The sequence below is a fragment of the Camarhynchus parvulus genome, chromosome 5, assembly GCF_901933205.1.
Source record: "Camarhynchus parvulus chromosome 5, STF_HiC, whole genome shotgun sequence".
In the NCBI taxonomy this organism is placed as follows: domain Eukaryota; kingdom Metazoa; phylum Chordata; class Aves; order Passeriformes; family Thraupidae; genus Camarhynchus; species Camarhynchus parvulus.
This window is the reverse complement of record NC_044575.1, coordinates 44584563-44601475: the sequence shown is the minus strand read 5'-3', so window position 1 is coordinate 44601475 and position 16913 is coordinate 44584563. Positions and strand designations below refer to the sequence as shown.

Here is a 16913-nt window from a genome sequence, read left to right as displayed (position 1 = left end):
AGTGCTTGGAAAAGCTCCAGGTACTTCAATGAGTCTGTAAAGGGAAAAGCTACAGGCTGAGACTACAAGGGAGAACATGTTGTTAGGACCATTTTATCAAAAAATAACTCCCTTTTCTTTTATCTGGGTAGATGCGATACTGATAATTATGACTGTATGATTAGATGGTCATGGATAGGTATGTTTATATATTATTTTCTGATGTTTATGTATACTTGTAGTTATTTCAGAGGGTGAAATGCAGGTTATTACTATAAAATCAGGAAAAGTCTGCATAGACCTGAGTCATGTGTCCTAGATATATGATAATTACCATATTAGACAAGAAATAGAGTTTTCAAGCAAAGCTATGAGGTGACATGTTTAAAGCAAAGGAAGAATTTTTTTCACACAGTCAATAGTTAAAGCATGGAACTTTTTGCTACAGGCTGTTGTTGATGCTGAAGCTTACAGGAACCTTTTTGAAAGTTGATAGGAAAAAAATATCTTTGGGTTTACGGCACACAACAACATCTGATTGCATCTTTAGCTTCAGCTTTTAAGCAGCAGGTCTCTGGAAGTGCAGGAGAAGGCTGTGCATTTGCCCTGTTCTTCCTTAGGACTTGGCTGGAATGAGGACGTGGGCAAGAGAAGCTTTGCTCTGACTAGCTTCTTCAACTCTTACAGTAAACATTAAATGGAACTATGTGACAGGGAGGTAAGGAAGAAATAAAGGTAGAGGGTTGGATGCTGATTAGCACTGGCATAAATCCAAGGATGCAATCAAATAGCTCACAGAGCCACAGAGCACTGGGGTACCTGAGGACAGCTTCAGCCCAGCTCCCTAAGGACTCTGCAGGCGCCAGCATCACACTTCCCGCTCAGTATGGCAAGCACAGGCATAAATTTCCACCTGGCCAATTTCAAGATCTTATTCCATCTGCCCAGCCTATGAGAGAAGAAATGGCTCAAGGAGAACCCATTAACTTCAATAAGTACCCCCTTTGGGTACTTGATGACTGAAATCCTACCCTTGAACAGAGCTGAGCACTCACTTGCCATGGTGTGTATTTGCACACACAAATGCATCTATCACCAACGGCCCAGCAGCAGACCCACACTTCACACGTGAGTGCAGCATGCCTCTGGCTCCCTAAATCTGATGTGTGTGTATGGGAATTCTGAGTCAACCCTGGCTGTGTACAAGAAGTGTGCAAGACCAGAGCTGTAGCAGAAAAAGAGGTGGGAACTTTCTGATGGCAGTGCTTGTTTAATTTGTTTTGCCTTCTCCATTTTTGTAGAGGTTGTGACAATGGACAGAAATACATAAAAGTAAGGGAGGTGTGTGTACTCTCTGGCCTCATCTTGTCAGCACTTACAGATTTCTCACTCGGCAAAGTGACTGCCCTGTAATCACTGGAGCATATAAATCTTGGCTTTTTTTAAAATTATTTTATTTTATTTTATTTTTATTGGGACTTGTACATGGTAATGGATGAGCAGAGAGGCAATTTCTTTCATAAGGAGGTATTAAGCAATTTAAAGGGGCCACAGTTTTTCCTATTTGTTGAATCGATGAGTTTTTTGCTTTGTGAACATCTGAATTTTCTACATGCAGGTAAGAAATACCTACAGTTTGTTGTAATGATATGACCACAAAGTAGGTCAGTGTCCCCACTGATTGACATCCACTGGGATCTTGAGAACTGTGAGATTATGTTGTTTGGAGAGCCAAGAGGAAGGAGGAGTGGCAGGACCAGTTTTCCAGTAGAGGTAACAGCCACAGTGGTTTTGGATTGAGCTGCACTTGCCCTGGTGCCCAGCATAATCCAGCTGGCCCCAAAGTGTGTCAGCATTACCCAGTGCTGGCTGTGTGCCCTACCCATGGCATGGCAGTCTTGCAGGAATTTGCAGGGACCGGTATCTCATGAACCCTCCCAGGTGACCTCTTAGGTCAAAGCCATCCAGGGCATTCTCAGCAATTGACTGGCATCGACCAGTCAAGAGATTTACTGACGTTTGCAGCCAAGTTTAGACTTTGTTGCACGCAGTTAAAAGCTGTCCTGCCAGTTTGTTTGCTGATACTCCCCCAGATCTGGCATTCCTCTGATTATGTAGCCAACTGATGTTTGTTATTATTTAGACCAAATCATGCCTCGGGCAAAACTGACATCACTGCCGGGCCTCATTAGGGAAATGAGGAGCAGGGTGCGGGGAGCTGGCTGCAGGAAGTGCCACTGTTTCCCACCACTGAGCTGGGAGTGAACGCCCCTCGCCAGGCAGGTTAGTGGGGTCTGTGGTTTCAGTGTAGCCCTTTGCCAACGCCCTTCAGTTACAGGAGGGGTAGGAATCTCACTAGATGGAGAGCTTTTGTCCTGGTTTCAGCTGGGATGGAGTTAATTCTTCCTAGCAGCTGGTAGAGGTCTGTGTTTTGGATTTAATATGAGAGTAATATTGATAACACACTGATGTTCTAGGTATTGCAGTGCAGTGCTTACCCTAAGTCAAGGACTTATCAGTTTCTTGTGCTCTGACAGTGAGCAGATCCAGAAATCAACTGGAAGGGAGCACAGCCAGGACAGGTGACCCACACAGGCCAAAGGGATATTCCATGCCATTGAACATCAGGAGATGACTGCCAGGGGCTGATCACTGCAGGGGTATGGACTGGGCATCAGTCAGCAGGTGTGAGCAATTGTATTGTGCATTGCTTGTTCATCTATTATTATTACTATTGTTGATATTAATATTATGATTACTATTATTATTACCTTTATTTCAGTCATTAAGTTGTATTTAACTCTTGAGCTTTACCTTTTTGCAGTTTTCCTTCCCATTCCAACTGGGGCTGGGGTGGCAGTGAGCAAGTGGCTGTGTTGGACTTAGCTGGTGGCTGGGGTTAAAATACACCAGCTGTTGAGAAGTTGGCATGCATGCCATGTGATGTAGGCTGCTCCATTGCTGTCCTGTGTTTGCTTTTTTCTAGACACTGTTTTAAAGAGCAGTACTAACGGGGCAACATGGTTTCTGTGCATCTCTGGTAATTTCAGAATCATGAATTTAGATAAATGAAGACTCATCACATAGTTGTTGGTAGGTGGTAAAGTCTTTGTCTTCAAGTAGTGCAGAATTTCTTAGTCTGCTTAGTTACACTGACAGTTTGGAAGAAAGGCAGTGATTAGTGAAATCTGGAGTAATTATTTCATTTTCAAACTTCTTTTTCTAGCCATTTTTCTTTTTTGTGTTTAAATATCACCTTGATGTCACCTTATGTCTCCCATACTTTACCTTACTTTATACCCTACTGGACTTTAGCTATGTAATTCCTGTCTTTCCCTTTTATCTAGTTGTTCCCGACCTTTGGAGTTGATTGTGTAACCAGAGGTGCAAGTAATGTTTTCCCACCGAAGATCAGACATGTCACATAAGACATTGTTTTTAATGTCACTCTGTAGTTCACTCTGCTTTTCGAGTTCAACCTGCAACAAGTTACTAAAATTAACTTATAAATGGTGGAGGTAATTTATCTTATGAAGAAAAGTACTGTTTGAAGACAATAAATGTCTGTTCCAACCACCACGGCAGCAAACTCCACCACTCATGCTGCTAACATTCAACCATTATCTGCCTCTTATTTCACACAAAAAAGAATAGCAAAAGCATTCTTACAAATGGACTGTTTCTAAACGTATCAGAAGCTTTTTGGGACCAGCACCTAAGAAATGAAACTGTGTTTTTTTAAAACCTCCGTTTTAATTTTGGTACAAATTACAGATGTTCACAGAAGTATCAGTAAGTGCAGGCTCTGGAGATGGGCTGCTTCTCATTAAACATGCATGTCCTACTGTCTTCTTACTTCTTTAGACTGGCCTTCATTCTGAAGTCAGACTTTAATTTCTGAAGAATGTAATTTAAAGTTATGTCTAGTGCTTTGTGATTACCTGGAACTACTAAAGAAAAAGGCTTGGCAGTGGCAAAGTAAATATGTAGGAGCTGTAGCTGTAGCTGCCTTAACTCTGCTAGAGGTAGTAAAAAAGAAGGTCTAAACATTTGAGTGATTTTAACAAGGGGGCAGAAGCCAGTGAAGTGTCTGTTGCATTGCAAAAAGTTTTACAGGCAGAAGTTGACAACACAGGAGGCTCCTGCTCTCTGTATTTAAAGTTTACTTCGCCATTTGTCTTCAGTGGGTTCAGTGTTGTAGTGAATAATTTATAGGCAGTATGAATGAGCTCATTAGTCACCTTTTCAGAGCTTAAGTGAGTTTTGTGGTTGTCATTACATGGGTCTTCTGCTCGCAGGCACGACAAAGGATGGCTCAGCAGCTGCCTGGCACGGCCCTGACTGGCCTGTCTGCTGCTGAAACCCCAACCCTGCTGCCAGCAGTGCTCCAATAACCTGCAGGGCCTTTTTTTTATTCTTACATGTGGTATTTGGTTTGTTATTGTGTTGTTTTCATGTTGGGGGTGTTTTTCGTTGTGAAAAAGAATATCGAAGATTATGTGACAGGTGATGTGGAATAAGTAAAACCCTCTACTTGCATACAAGGAATAAAAGTGACTTTTCTCCTCAAATGTTCTTACAAATTTTGTTACAGTGTGTCTTGATTTTGGCTGTGGTGGAGTTAATTTTCTTCCTAGTAGCTGATACAATGCTGTGGGTTGGATTTATTATGAGAATGACATTGGTAACATGCTGCTGGTTTACTTGTTGCTGTGCAGTGCTCAGCCTAAGTCAAGGGCTTTTCAGTTTCCCATGCTCTGCCAGCCAGCAGGTGCACAAGAAGCTGGGAGAGAACACAGCCAGGACAGCTGACTGCAACTGGCCAAAGGGATATTCCGTATCAAAAACCATCATGCCCAGTAGATAAACTGGGGGAGTTGGCTGGGAAGGGCTGATCACTGCAGGGGTATGGGCTGGGCATCACTCAGCAGGTGGTGAGCAATTGTATTATCTAGCATTTTTGTGTCCATTTTGGGATTTATTTCTCTCTCTCTCCCCCTCTCATATCTTCCTTTTCACTACTACTGTTAATGTAATATTGTACTTTATTTTATTTATTAAACTGTTCTTAACTCACAGAGGTTTTACCGTTTTGCGATTCTCCTTCCCATCCCACCAGGGGCGTGGGAGGAGTGAGTAAGCATATGCATAGTACTTAGTTGCTGGCTGAGATTAAACCACAACATAGCCATAACAAATTTTTGTCCTTGAAATGCTTATGGAAGTGCTAAACTGTGCTGGAACTAGCTGAACCTAAGAAAAGGGATTAACTATCAATGTTTACAAGACTACAGATTTAAAGAGAAAAATATTCCCAAGATTATTTCATAGTGCTTCAGCAGCTGAGAGACCTACCCCATCCTTGTGACATCCCTGTGAGAAACCTGTGGAATGTGAAATTTGCTTGCAAAAAGTCTGTGAGGTGCCAGATGCACCAGACCTCCCAGATCACTGCAGCTGCTCACTGAAGTTACCTGTTGCCAGAAAGACTGGGGCAGTGCTAAAGGGCCTGGCAGAAATTAATGTCCCAGGAAATAAGTCACTCCATTATAATAATGCACTCTTGTCACCATAGAGAAGCCAAAAGCTGCTTGCAGGGAAACCCACTTCACAGGACATGAATGTAGCAGCCAGGGGGGTGGTTCTCTGGCCACAGAAATTGTTGCTGGGATGTGGTACTTGAGCTGTGCTTTTTTTGCTATGCCAGGTTTCCTCCTTCCTCCCAAAATCTTGCTTACCTGTTCTGCCTGATGGCTGCTCTCTGGTTCAGCCTTGGAGGCCACCTCACTTGTGGCTGTGGAGGGGAGCACAGGACAAGACACAACCTTTCTGCAGATGGTAATGACTCTTTTTAGTCCTTCCACTGCAGTTTTTCATTGCTTTCCGTTCCTTGCTCCCTGGCGCTTTCGGTGAGCTGGTCTATAGCACTAAAAACACACCAAGGACAGAAGTCTGCTTGTTCATTTTATGGCACTTTGTGTGTTTCCCACAACCTGCAGCATCTCTTTGCAGACACAGCTGTAGGTCAGCACAACCATGCTTGTGCTTCATCCCTGCACCACCTCACGCAGGCTCTCGTAGTTGTCTCTGTGTTGTTGCAATGTGGGAATCTGCGTTTCACAGGATTTCCTCTGGGAACAGTGTTCAAAACTGTACAGGAAGAGTAGAGCCAAGTAGTGAGTAGAGAAAAGAACCCTGGAATATCCTGTGGTACAAAAAACTGGAAAGCAAGCTGGGACTCATACAAGTCTAGTTGTGGCCAGGAAATGCACCTGGCACAAGCAAATGGTCAGAGGAGAATAATTGCCTTCTGGCTTACAGCAGTAGTGATGGTAAACTGTGTTTAGTGTCAGTTACCGAGAACTTCAGTAGATGAGATGTGAACACAAACTTCTGTACCTGTGAGGTCTTGTTGCAAACTTAATTTTGCATGCATAGATACACAAAAAAAGGGCAAATTCATAAAATAACTGATGAAGTGAGCAGTTTGTATTCAGGAAAGCTGAGACAGAATTTGAGAAGTTAACTTGAAATATTTTTGTCTTAGTTTTAGAAATTCCACTTGGCAATGCAGTTTGGGAGTTCTATAAAAATAACATGGTTTTCAATTGTAGTTTTCCCCAAAACTTCTGATCTTTACTTGTCTGCAGTGTTGGCTGCTGCTTTTTCTCCACACTGCTTTTGAGAACAAAAATACAGTTGATTTCTGGTTCTGCTGATTACTTGTAAGTTTGACTTCAGCTGCCAAGTGTGAATACTGATGTCGAGATAACGCCAGGCCACAGTGTAATCTTGTGGCATTACACTTTTACAACAGATAGCAGAGTTTAAGCACCAAACTCCAGAACATAGTTCCTTCATTTTTCAGCCTCTTTAAACACTGCACCTCTATTAGAAATACTGGCTTGTATTACAGTTAATGAACCAACTGAGTTGCTTAGGTGAGTTCAGACCTTTATAGCAGAAGACTCCAGTAAAGATATGTTTATCCCAGCAACATTTTGCTTTCCACTGACTAAGCTACTAAAATAAGCTGCACTTGCAGAAGTTTCCCTTTCCCAGTATAAGCTAGGTTTGTGCTTGGGGTCTTTGTATGTTGGGTAATTACACTGTGAAAGCATCTCTCATATGGACCCATTTGAACAAATATATGTAGATAAATGAGCATGCATGATGCTGTCCTCCCACCACGCTCATGCACAGAAACACAATTGCTGGTAGCTTCTCAGCTGCATATAATTTTAGCACTAAGTATACTCATTTTCCTAGAAACTGCAAGCAAATTTTACTACAATAACATCATAAATGTGCATACATTAATTTATAAAGGAGCTACTTAATAAAAACTGTGGATTTTATTGGAAGAAATTAATTTTATTTTAGCCTGTGAAACAGATATACCGTTGATAGTTTTGTTTGCTCAGACTTCTGACAAAGTTTTGTATTGGTGCTCCTTTTCTCACAGATTCAGTTCTGTTTCTGTTGGGTTTTGCCTGCTGGGGAAAATGAGAACTTGAAGATTAATTAAATGCAAGGTTGGGAAAAGGCTTTGTAAATCTGATTCCATGTTCTCAAGAGAATGAGCAAAAGATAGATCTATTGGTAAGCTGGAGTCAGCTGGGCCTTCCCTGCATGTGCAGCTTATAGCTTAGTGCTTGCTGGGTGAAGAAATGGGAAGGCATGCTTGCAAAAGCCATGGGATGGGCAGGCAGGGTACAGCTGCACTCAGAGCAGCTGTGAAGCCAGAGTTGCTCTCTTTCAGGGCAGCAGGGCACTGTTTGTCAGCCCATTAGGTGTCTTACCTCTGTACAGGGCAGAGACTCTGGCTGTTGTGGAGCTGTGCCAGGAATTCAGACACTGCTGTTTCTCTGCCCCAAAAGCAGGCATAGTGCAGAAAACAAAACCAGGCTGGTCTGCTGTGGTTAAAAATAAAGAAGTTTTGATACTGCAGGAGAAGAATGCTGAGAACAGGAGTTGTGAAAGCGGAAATGAATAAACACTGTATTCATGATTTCATTTTTATAAGTTCCTGAAGGTGTCCAATGTGCTTGTACAAGGTTAAATCCATTGCCTCAGACGAAACAGAAGATTAGAAATATCAAGACTGATGGGGACACACCAGTGATTCTGTGTGGGGGAAGAACTGACACAAAATGAGATGGTCAGTGTACAGGTGCCAGGGCCTGAGCTGTGTCCCACACTGAGGATCTGATCACAAGAGTCAGCAGCCCTGTCCACATCACTCTTTGAAAAGTACATCAGGACCCTTAAGAATTAGGAGGGGTTTTTTTTACAGCTGTGTAATTCTAAATCCTAATGAGCAAGCTTTGCTGGCAAACTTGCAGCAGACTTCAGGGAAGAAATCTGACTCTGATGTAGAGAGAATAAATATTGACAAGGACACCAGTCAATAAAGACATGGTAATTGGAGACCAAGTTAGGAAGAGGGGCTTAAAGGTGAGGATAAACAGTGCAGGACTGTTGAAGTGTGGCAGGTGAGGCCAGAAGGCAGAAAGTAGAAGTATTTAATAAGGTTATGTGACATGGTGTCCTGCCTTTGACTGAGACACTGGTGCTGTATTTTTGGATTTAGTATGAGAATTAAGTTGATATCACACTGATGTTTCAGTTGTTGCTTTTGCTTTTGCCCTAAGTCAAGGACTTTTCAGTTTCCTGTGCTCTGACAGTGAGCAGTGCACAAGAAGCCAGGAGGGAGCATAGCCAGGACAGGGGACCTGAACTGGCCAAAGGAATTTTCCGTACCATAAAGCATCATACCCAGTATATAAACAGTGGGGGAATTGATCAGGAGGGGCCAATTACTTCTTAGGGATGAACAGGGCCTCTGTCAGCAGGTGGTGAGCAAATGTATTTATTGTGCATTATTCGTTCCTCTTGGGTGTTATTCCTCTTTCCGTCTCTTACTATTACTATCACCATAATCTTTTTTTTTTTTTTTGAGTTATGAAACTATTCCTATCTTAACCCCTGGGTTAAGGGTTTGTGGGTTTTTTGTTTGTTTGTTTGTTTGTTTGTTTGTTTTTAATTCTGATTCCTCTCCTCACTGTGTGTGTGTGGCAGGGGGGCCAAGCGACTGTGTGGTATTTAGTTGCTCTCTGGGGTTAAACCATGACACATGGCCATAATGCTAGCAAAGAGAGATGTTCCCAGCAGACGGAGATTGAGGAGGGAAGATGAGCCTGTGAGCCCATGACCCTTGCTGTGCTTGTGTGCTCGATGGCTTGTGGGAAATTTTCAGGGATTCCAATCTAGAGGAGGATAAGAGATAAAGGAGTATAGAGAGATGGCTGGAAATCCTCATTAAATAAGATACTGCAACATCTGCAGTTGGTATTCTGAAATCTGAGTGGAAAGATTAGACTGTTGTATATTAGCCCACAAGGCTAAAGTGCAGCTCTGCACTGTTGGAACTTCTAATCAGCCTTCAGTACAGCAAGTACTTTGGTCTTGATGTACAAACAGTTTCATCTGTCAGTGTTGCAAATCTTATGCTAAATGAATTAGTATTATTGCTGTCTCAGAAATGGGGAAACCAACACCCTAATAAATTTGGGGACTTGCCTGAGATTACAGTGAGTATTTAGTTACTTGATGGCCATACATTAGTTGTTCTGCTGCTGCTGTGGTCTCTAAGCCAGCAGTTAATGTTGTCATTGGAGCTGCATGAGACTGTGTGCTCCTTTCTTAAATGAGTTGTATTAGGTATTCCAGCAAAGAGTCAGAAGTTGGGGAACGGTCATCCTAAGAAGCAAGATAGTAGCGTTTACATTGTTGCTGGTATTCTAGTGCTGTGCAAGTCACCAGCTGCACTTGTAGTTGAGCTCAGGGGTGAGTGGGAGTCAGCAAGAGGCTGCCCTGCACTGCTGCCTCTCACGGGACACCTCAGCAGGAGCAGCGTCTGGCAGCCCGCCCCTGCTCTCCCAACCTTCTCTGCCACCTGCTGCTGGCCCCTGTGCTTGATCATGCCGGCTTTGCTGTCCACACAGCAAATGTCTCACAGGAGCCCTTCAGTGCAATCTCTAGTGTGCCCTCTGGGGAAATTCCTACCTGCCATGGAAAAACCAGAAAACTCTGAAACGGATCATATCCACCAATACTCATGGGGAATTTGGCCACTAATTCTGAACAGAACTGAGCTGAATAGGATGCATACATAATGTATTCAGGGTATAATTTTCTTTGCATACTACCCTGCATCTCATGAGGCTTCCCCCTTCTCACTTCAGAAATACTTCTCATTAGCTGAATTCTTCTTGGTAGTCTTTCAAGACACTTGACTTTTGCAAGTGATAATAAATGCAATAAATCTCCTTGCTTGCCAATAAAGAGGCATGTTGATTCACTCAGAAAAATGTCTGAAGCATTTGGAGTAAATTCAGGTGGGTGGAGTTATGACTTGATAATTTAGTTTGGGTTTGAAACCAAACGGCCATGAGATAAGAATGGTGTAAACTAATGGTCTTGCTGGCTGTTGGAGTGTTAGGGCTGGTGGAGTCACAGGGCAGGATTGCCAGTGGGTAATGATGATACTCTGCCGCCTGATAGGTATTCTTCCCATTCTGCAATTCAGCTGCTGGTGTGTCTTCTTGAAAATATGCAAGAATGTGAAATAGCAGTTCACTGGGTAGGGGAGGGAAAGCTATCGGCAAAAGAAGTCTTAGCTAGTTATGACAGGAATTTCTAGTTCCAGAGAATCAATGAAATGCTTCTTATCCCTGCACTTTGAGAATGAGGTGCTTGCCACTCTTATCTAAAACTGGGAATTTCGTGAGTGTTAAATAGATTAAAGGAGGTAACCCATCCATTGGGAAATAATGCAGAATTCCCTAAAGGTCTTGAGGCAGCTGTTCCAACTTTTCTAAATAAAACAGCTAAAATGTTTTCCTTCCTAGCTTAGTGACAATTTCTGTATCCAGGGAGGACTGCAGTGGGAAGGATACCTGTATTTCTGACTTAAGTTTATATTGTGTATACATTTCTGCAGCAGGCATTTTCTATAGTGAAAGGAGAATTTATTTTATAGTATGCTAAATCTTCAAGTGTTGTTTACCCAGAGTGGAAAATGTTTGATTTTTGTGGATCAGCTACGAAACAGTTCCTTGTTTTGCTGGTAGACAGCCATACTTTAATTTTGTGCTGCAAATCACTGAAGCTACTTGAGATCTGGCATGTAACGTAGACTGTACATTCAGCTAGTGCTGTCTAGACTGGACAACTTTATTTTTAAATCAAGTTAGTTCCCCTCAATTAATTCAACTGATGGCAAGGGTTTTTTTACTCAAGTTAATACTAGTTATGTCAGGGGAGAAAATGTACCATATTTCCTAATCGAGTCAACCCTTCTTTTAAAGAAGATTTCCTTCAGGAAATATCCCCCCCCTTCCGTCGGCAGTAACTGCAGATTTGTGCAGCACGGTTCTGTACTGTGCACCGCACAGCACGGCAGCGGCCGTAGTTTCCCGGTGCCCGGAGCCAGGAGCAGAGCGGCCGGGCGGGATCCGCGCCTGTCGCTGCCCGCGCACCCCGCAGGGCCCGGCTCCGGCTCGCACAGCGGGGCAGGTGCCTGGCTCCGGCCGGGCTCGTGTGCGCCGCCGGGCCGCAGCTTCGCCCGTGTTCGGCAGGAATTACCTGCCCACTGGGAGGGTGTTCAAAGATGCCTCCCCCGCTCCTCTTGCGGGAGAGGTAGGAGCAGGGCTCTGCTGTGCTAAGCCGTGGGCTCCTGGGGCTCGTCGGTGCCTCCGGTGTACACCGCAGTTCAGCCGGGGTCGGCCTGGCCGGGCGGGGGAAAGGAGACTCGCACAAGTGGGAGCGCCGCGGCTGCCGGTTCTCTGCGCACCGGGACTTCCGAGCGCCTCCCGCCCGACCTCGGACTCCTGCCCGACCTCGGACACCCGCCCGCCGCCGGCCGGCGCCGCCGGCCCGGCACGACCCAGACGCCGGGCGGGGGCCGGGGTGGGCGAGCGGCCTGCGGGGGGCACGGCTGGGTCCCCGCCGCCGGCCGGCAGGAACCGCCGCCCTCCCCCACCGCCGGCGGCCCTCCCTTCCGCGGCTTCTCCCGTCGCGGCTGGCCCAGCCCACGTTTTCCCTCTCTCCCCTCCCTCCCTGGTCATGTGTCGCCTTTTTTGTTTGCAGTGGAAACAATTTCTCGCTCTCGGGCTCGCACCGAGGCGGACCGCTGCCCGTCGGGAGCGCGGGGCGGGCGTGGGGCAGTCGGGCCCCATGCAGGCGGCGGAGCCCCGTGCGCCGGGACCCCCGCGGCACCCCCGGGGCTCGGGCTGAGGCGGGGGCGCGCCATGCCCGGCTCCGTCAGATGAAACTTTGTGCCACTGCCATGAAGGGACCGCGGTGAAACCGCCGCCCCCCGCCAGGTAAGTTGCCGCCGCTGCTGTTGTTGTTGTTGTTGTTGGCGGGGGTTGCGCGGGGCGGTGCGGGCCGGCCGCGGGCAGCGGCGCGGTGCAGTCCCGCCCGGCTCGGCCCGGCCCCGCGCCACAACTTGGTCGGGAGTTGGTGCGCGGCCCGGCGTGCGCGCCGCCGTGACCCCGCCGAGCCCGGCCGTGCCCGCGCCGCGGGCCGCGCCCGGCCCGAGCTCGTCCCGCCGGGGGTCCCGGCGGCGCCCGGGCACGGACCTCGGGGCACGCGCGCGCACGTGCGGCGGGGCGCGCGGGGCCGCGCGGGCCGGTGACACCTGGCCGGCATTGGCGGGGTGCGCGGCGCGCGCCGCCCGGCCCGAGCAGCCCCGGTCGCCTGGCAACGCCATTGATTGGCTGCGGCCGCGGCCAATGGGCGGCCACCCCCTCGCGGCGGGCGCGGTGGGAGCGCGGGCGGGGGGCTGCCCCGGTGCGCCCCCTCCGGCCGCGGCGGGTGCGCGTGCGGGGCGCGTCCGCCGGAGCCGCCGCGGCTTAAACGCGTTCGTCCGCCTGAAACGGGGGCTTGCCGTGACCGCCGCTCTTTTGTCTGCTGGTGGGGCGCCGCTGCAGCTGCCACGGGCCTCGCTGGCAGGCCCCCCCGTACCCCCGTTGTGGTCGCAGTCGGGCCCCGCCGCCGCGGGAGCTGCCCCGGGCACCCCGCCCGCCCGCGGCGGCCCCGCTGCGAGCCGCTCTTGGGCCGGGCGCCGCCGGACTTCCTTGCCGGCTCTCCGTGCCGGTCCGAGGGGGCTCCGCGGGGCCTTGGCCGCCCGGTCACCCCCGCTGCCTGGAGCGGGGAGAGAGAGACAGGGGGAAAAAAATCATGAAGTGATACGGCCCTTTGGGAGGATACTGGCAAATAAGGAAATTAAACAGAAAGAGAGCAGCGTGTTGTCATAGCAACAGTGCAATTAAATTACTTTACTGTCAGCCATCATATAATTTTCCTGTTTAGAAGCTCATGGGACGGAACTTCCATTTGGAGTCAAAGTTAAGTGTGCGACTTAGGTAGGCAATGTCAGTGCCCCTGGACGCCGGCGATTCCCTTGTTTACTTCTGGTTGCGCTGGATGCAGTTTTGAAAACTAGGAAGTGGGGCCGACGCAAGTTTGGCCTCCTGGTGTTTACATCTGCATCGGTATTTTTTCCTTTTTCAGATACTTACTCATGTAAAACTGCACATTTTCACTGAAGATGTTGACTGTATTGATATGCTTCCCTGCAGAAAAGTTCTGTGTGTTTCATTTTTAGTAAATATCTGCTTTGGTGTAACTTCGTTATAGAAAAACACAAAGAACTTAAAAGTTTTCGATTTTGCCCATTTGTGATAGCTAAATTAAAGTCCATTATTTCTCTTTCCCATAATGGCTGCGTTGCTCTATTTGTCCCTGCAGACAGCTAGTTCATTCTGTTGTTACCTGTAGCTTTTTTTGGCTTTCATTTACAGTATCCACTCCGTGACTGCATGGCTTCAGGTAACTGCTGGGGTTGTAGGTACAGGGAATCATTTAGTTCTTGTTCCGTGTTTGTGCAGAATGTTTTGTCCATTTCAATTCTGTTCTTAACTCCGTCCAGTTTTAGTTCCACTTCTGTTCACATCTCCAAGAGCTAATTTCTGGCAGTTTGACTGTTTGTAGAAGCTAAGGGAGCCTGTCTCCTGCTTCTGAAGTAGAATTGTTGGGCTTGTCTGCTTCTCTTGAACTGGGCAGGGGCCCAGCTTTGCTTTCCATCGGAAGTGCTCGGGACGTTCCAAGTATTGGTGTCACAGGTGTCCCCCCAGGGCCTGCTGGTGCAGCACCCTCAGCAGCCCACCCCACCTGTCACAGGCCACTGTTGAGCATCACAGCAGTCTTTCTGACTCTTGTTTTCTGCTGTGTTTGAAATAAGTTCAGCTTATGTTAAAATCTTCTCTGTTTATATACATTTTTAAAGTGCTCTATTGCTCTGGCACTTGCTTCCCCATTTTTTGGCCTTGGGCCTGAAACTACCGGGTGTTGTTTTCCCTCCTACTTTCTCCTGACCTTGCTGGTTTTGAAGTTACACTCTCATTTCTGAGTTTTGATGCAGCCAAGTCAGTATGGATGTTTGTCTGCCTATGCCTTTAGCCAGTGTGATTTTAATCACGGTGCTGTTGTATTGGCCTCAAATGTGAAACAGCTGAAATTAATCTGAAGCAACTGGCCATAAGTCACTCTTATTATTTTTTAATTCACATCCTTATTAAAGTGATACAATTGGGGTATTCAATGGTTTGAAAACACCGCTTCCTCTTTTAAGAGACATGGTTTGGCATTTCCTCTGTGGGGCTTCATGTGCATGCAGAACTGAGGTGTATCTGGATTATCATCTTATACCATCAACTGAAATTCCTTCCCTGTACTGACTTTAGTTTATTTTATTCAACACTTGTGGATGAGTGTTACATGAAACTGTCACGTTTAATACAGATGGCAAAAGGCCAAGTGACCAGTTAGGGTAAAGCTGTCAAATTGTTACACAGGAACTTTTTATGAGCTAACTTTTCTCTTTCTCCCTTTTCTTTGGATTCACTCTCCCAGGAGCTGCTGTCTAAATGGGTCCAGTCATGCCTCCCAGTAAGAAGCCAGAGGGCTCAGGAATTAGTGTTCCCAGTGGATTGAGCCAGCGTTATCAAGATAGCGATTTATCAAAGGCACTTCATGATGACGAGGACCTAGATTTCTCTTTGCCTGCCATCAGATTAGATAAAGGGGCCATGGAAGATGAAGAACTAACTAATTTGAACTGGTTACATGAGAGCAAGAACTTGCTGAAAAGCTTTGGGGACTCAGTGTTAAGGAGTGTTAGCCCTGTCCAGGACATTGGTGATGACACGCCGCCGTCTCCTGCCCACTCCGACATGCCCTACGATGCCAAGCAGAACCCCAACTGCAAACCTCCTTATTCCTTTAGCTGCCTCATATTTATGGCCATTGAGGATTCGCCAACCAAAAGACTGCCTGTAAAGGATATATACAACTGGATCTTGGAACACTTTCCATATTTTGCAAATGCACCCACTGGATGGAAAAATTCTGTGCGACATAATCTGTCCTTGAATAAGTGTTTTAAGAAAGTGGACAAAGACAGAAGTCAGGTGAGTTTGGAACTATGGGAATCTCTCTGGCTCTGAAAATATTCACCTGCTAATCCCAGAATATGTCCTTAACAATGGAGTATAGAATGTGCAACCCTGTGCCTGGTAATGTAGTTGATTAAGTTCAGAGGGCCAGCATTTCTTTCGCATTGCTCATTCTGATTTTATTAAATTCATTGTCTAGACATCTGTAAGAAAGTGTTCAGTGTGTGTGTGTGTGTTTTTCCCCCAGCTGGTGTCTTCATGCATAGTGGTTAAATATTGTTTTTAGTTTTCATGCTGTGGTAATGGTTTCCAGCTATACTAGATGAATGTAATCATGTTATAAATAGGCTGCTTGCTGTTCTTGGCTTATACAAATGTATAGTGAAAGGGTATGCTTTATGTAAGAGTCCATTGCTATTGCCCTGGTCTGTGTTGTAATCCAAAAAAACATTTCTTTCTTTTATACAAGGAGGGTAATGGTGATGAAGCTTTGTTCCATTTCAAGTGAGTTTTAGAGAAGTTCTTCAAAGAGCAGAGGCAGGTCTGGCATCAAAGGTGAAGGTTACCCTTCACCAAAATCCCTGGCGTTCTTTGGGCTCATGTAACTTCTGCAGCTGGTGCAGAGCTGAAGCCCTGGGAGCACATCTTTGCTTTCAGATCTCGGTTGTTGTCTCCTGGCTTCACTGCTGATTCCCCAGCAGTGTCTGCAGGAAGAGGCTGTGTGCAAGGGAATGGGAAAGTGAGCAGAGCGGTGTGGGCAGTCCCTTGCATAGCCTTCTACTCTGTCCGTCTGCCTGGGAGCAGGAATCAGTTTCCAAAGGGGACCTTCTCAAGAAGCAGTGGACTGGATGAATCTTTGGCAAAGTACGAGTATACTGATAAAAATATCGGCTTGCAGATTAATTTCAGAGGCCTTCTCACAGGTTAGGGAAATAAATAGCAAGTAAAATCACATCACTCATGGTCTGTCTCTAAAATTGGCTGAAGATCAGAAAGTGAACACTTTCCCCTGGCAGAAACAATAGATGCACTCAGCTTTTGTACTTCAGTGAGTTAAATGCTGTGTTTGTCTTGTAACTTGTTACCCTGAAACTAGACTTCTCTTGGTGGTGCTGTTCTCCCTATTTTGTGTGCAATTTAACTTCAAAAGCTCTGGAATAGAAGCTCAAGTAACTCTAGAGGAAGAGTCATACACTATCCTAAACTAGCAACTTTTTATTTTAGATGAGTTAACTTTCTTTTCTACAGAGCTTTCATTTTTAAAGGATTGGCATGTCTATCTTTCTTTTTTTTCTTTTTAGAAAGTATTGTTACCTAGAATCCACTGTGATCACACACTATATATTTGTATTTTTTATCATTTAATTGCTGTGAAAGCTCATGTGTGAGATAAAAAATATCTGTTCCCAA

At 46.1% G+C, this 16913-nt stretch overlaps 1 protein-coding gene across 7 annotated transcripts in view; it reads left to right on the top strand.

Annotated features, from left to right (window-relative positions):
• The window catches only part of FOXN3 (forkhead box N3), a 206839-nt gene that overhangs the window by 60101 nt on the left and 129825 nt on the right, over window positions 1-16913 (top strand). For 3 of the 7 annotated variants that reach the window (XM_030949327.1, XM_030949324.1, XM_030949322.1), the window contains exons 1-2: window positions 12090-12368; window positions 14962-15518. In XM_030949327.1, coding sequence (XP_030805187.1) covers window positions 14976-15518 — 543 coding nt within the window. In that variant the 5' untranslated portion in view covers window positions 12090-12368; window positions 14962-14975. Of the gene's footprint in view, window positions 1-12089; window positions 12369-14961; window positions 15519-16913 lie in introns of those variants that run through there. The other 4 variants (XM_030949328.1, XM_030949326.1, XM_030949325.1 and 1 more) reach the window with 2 other exon arrangements.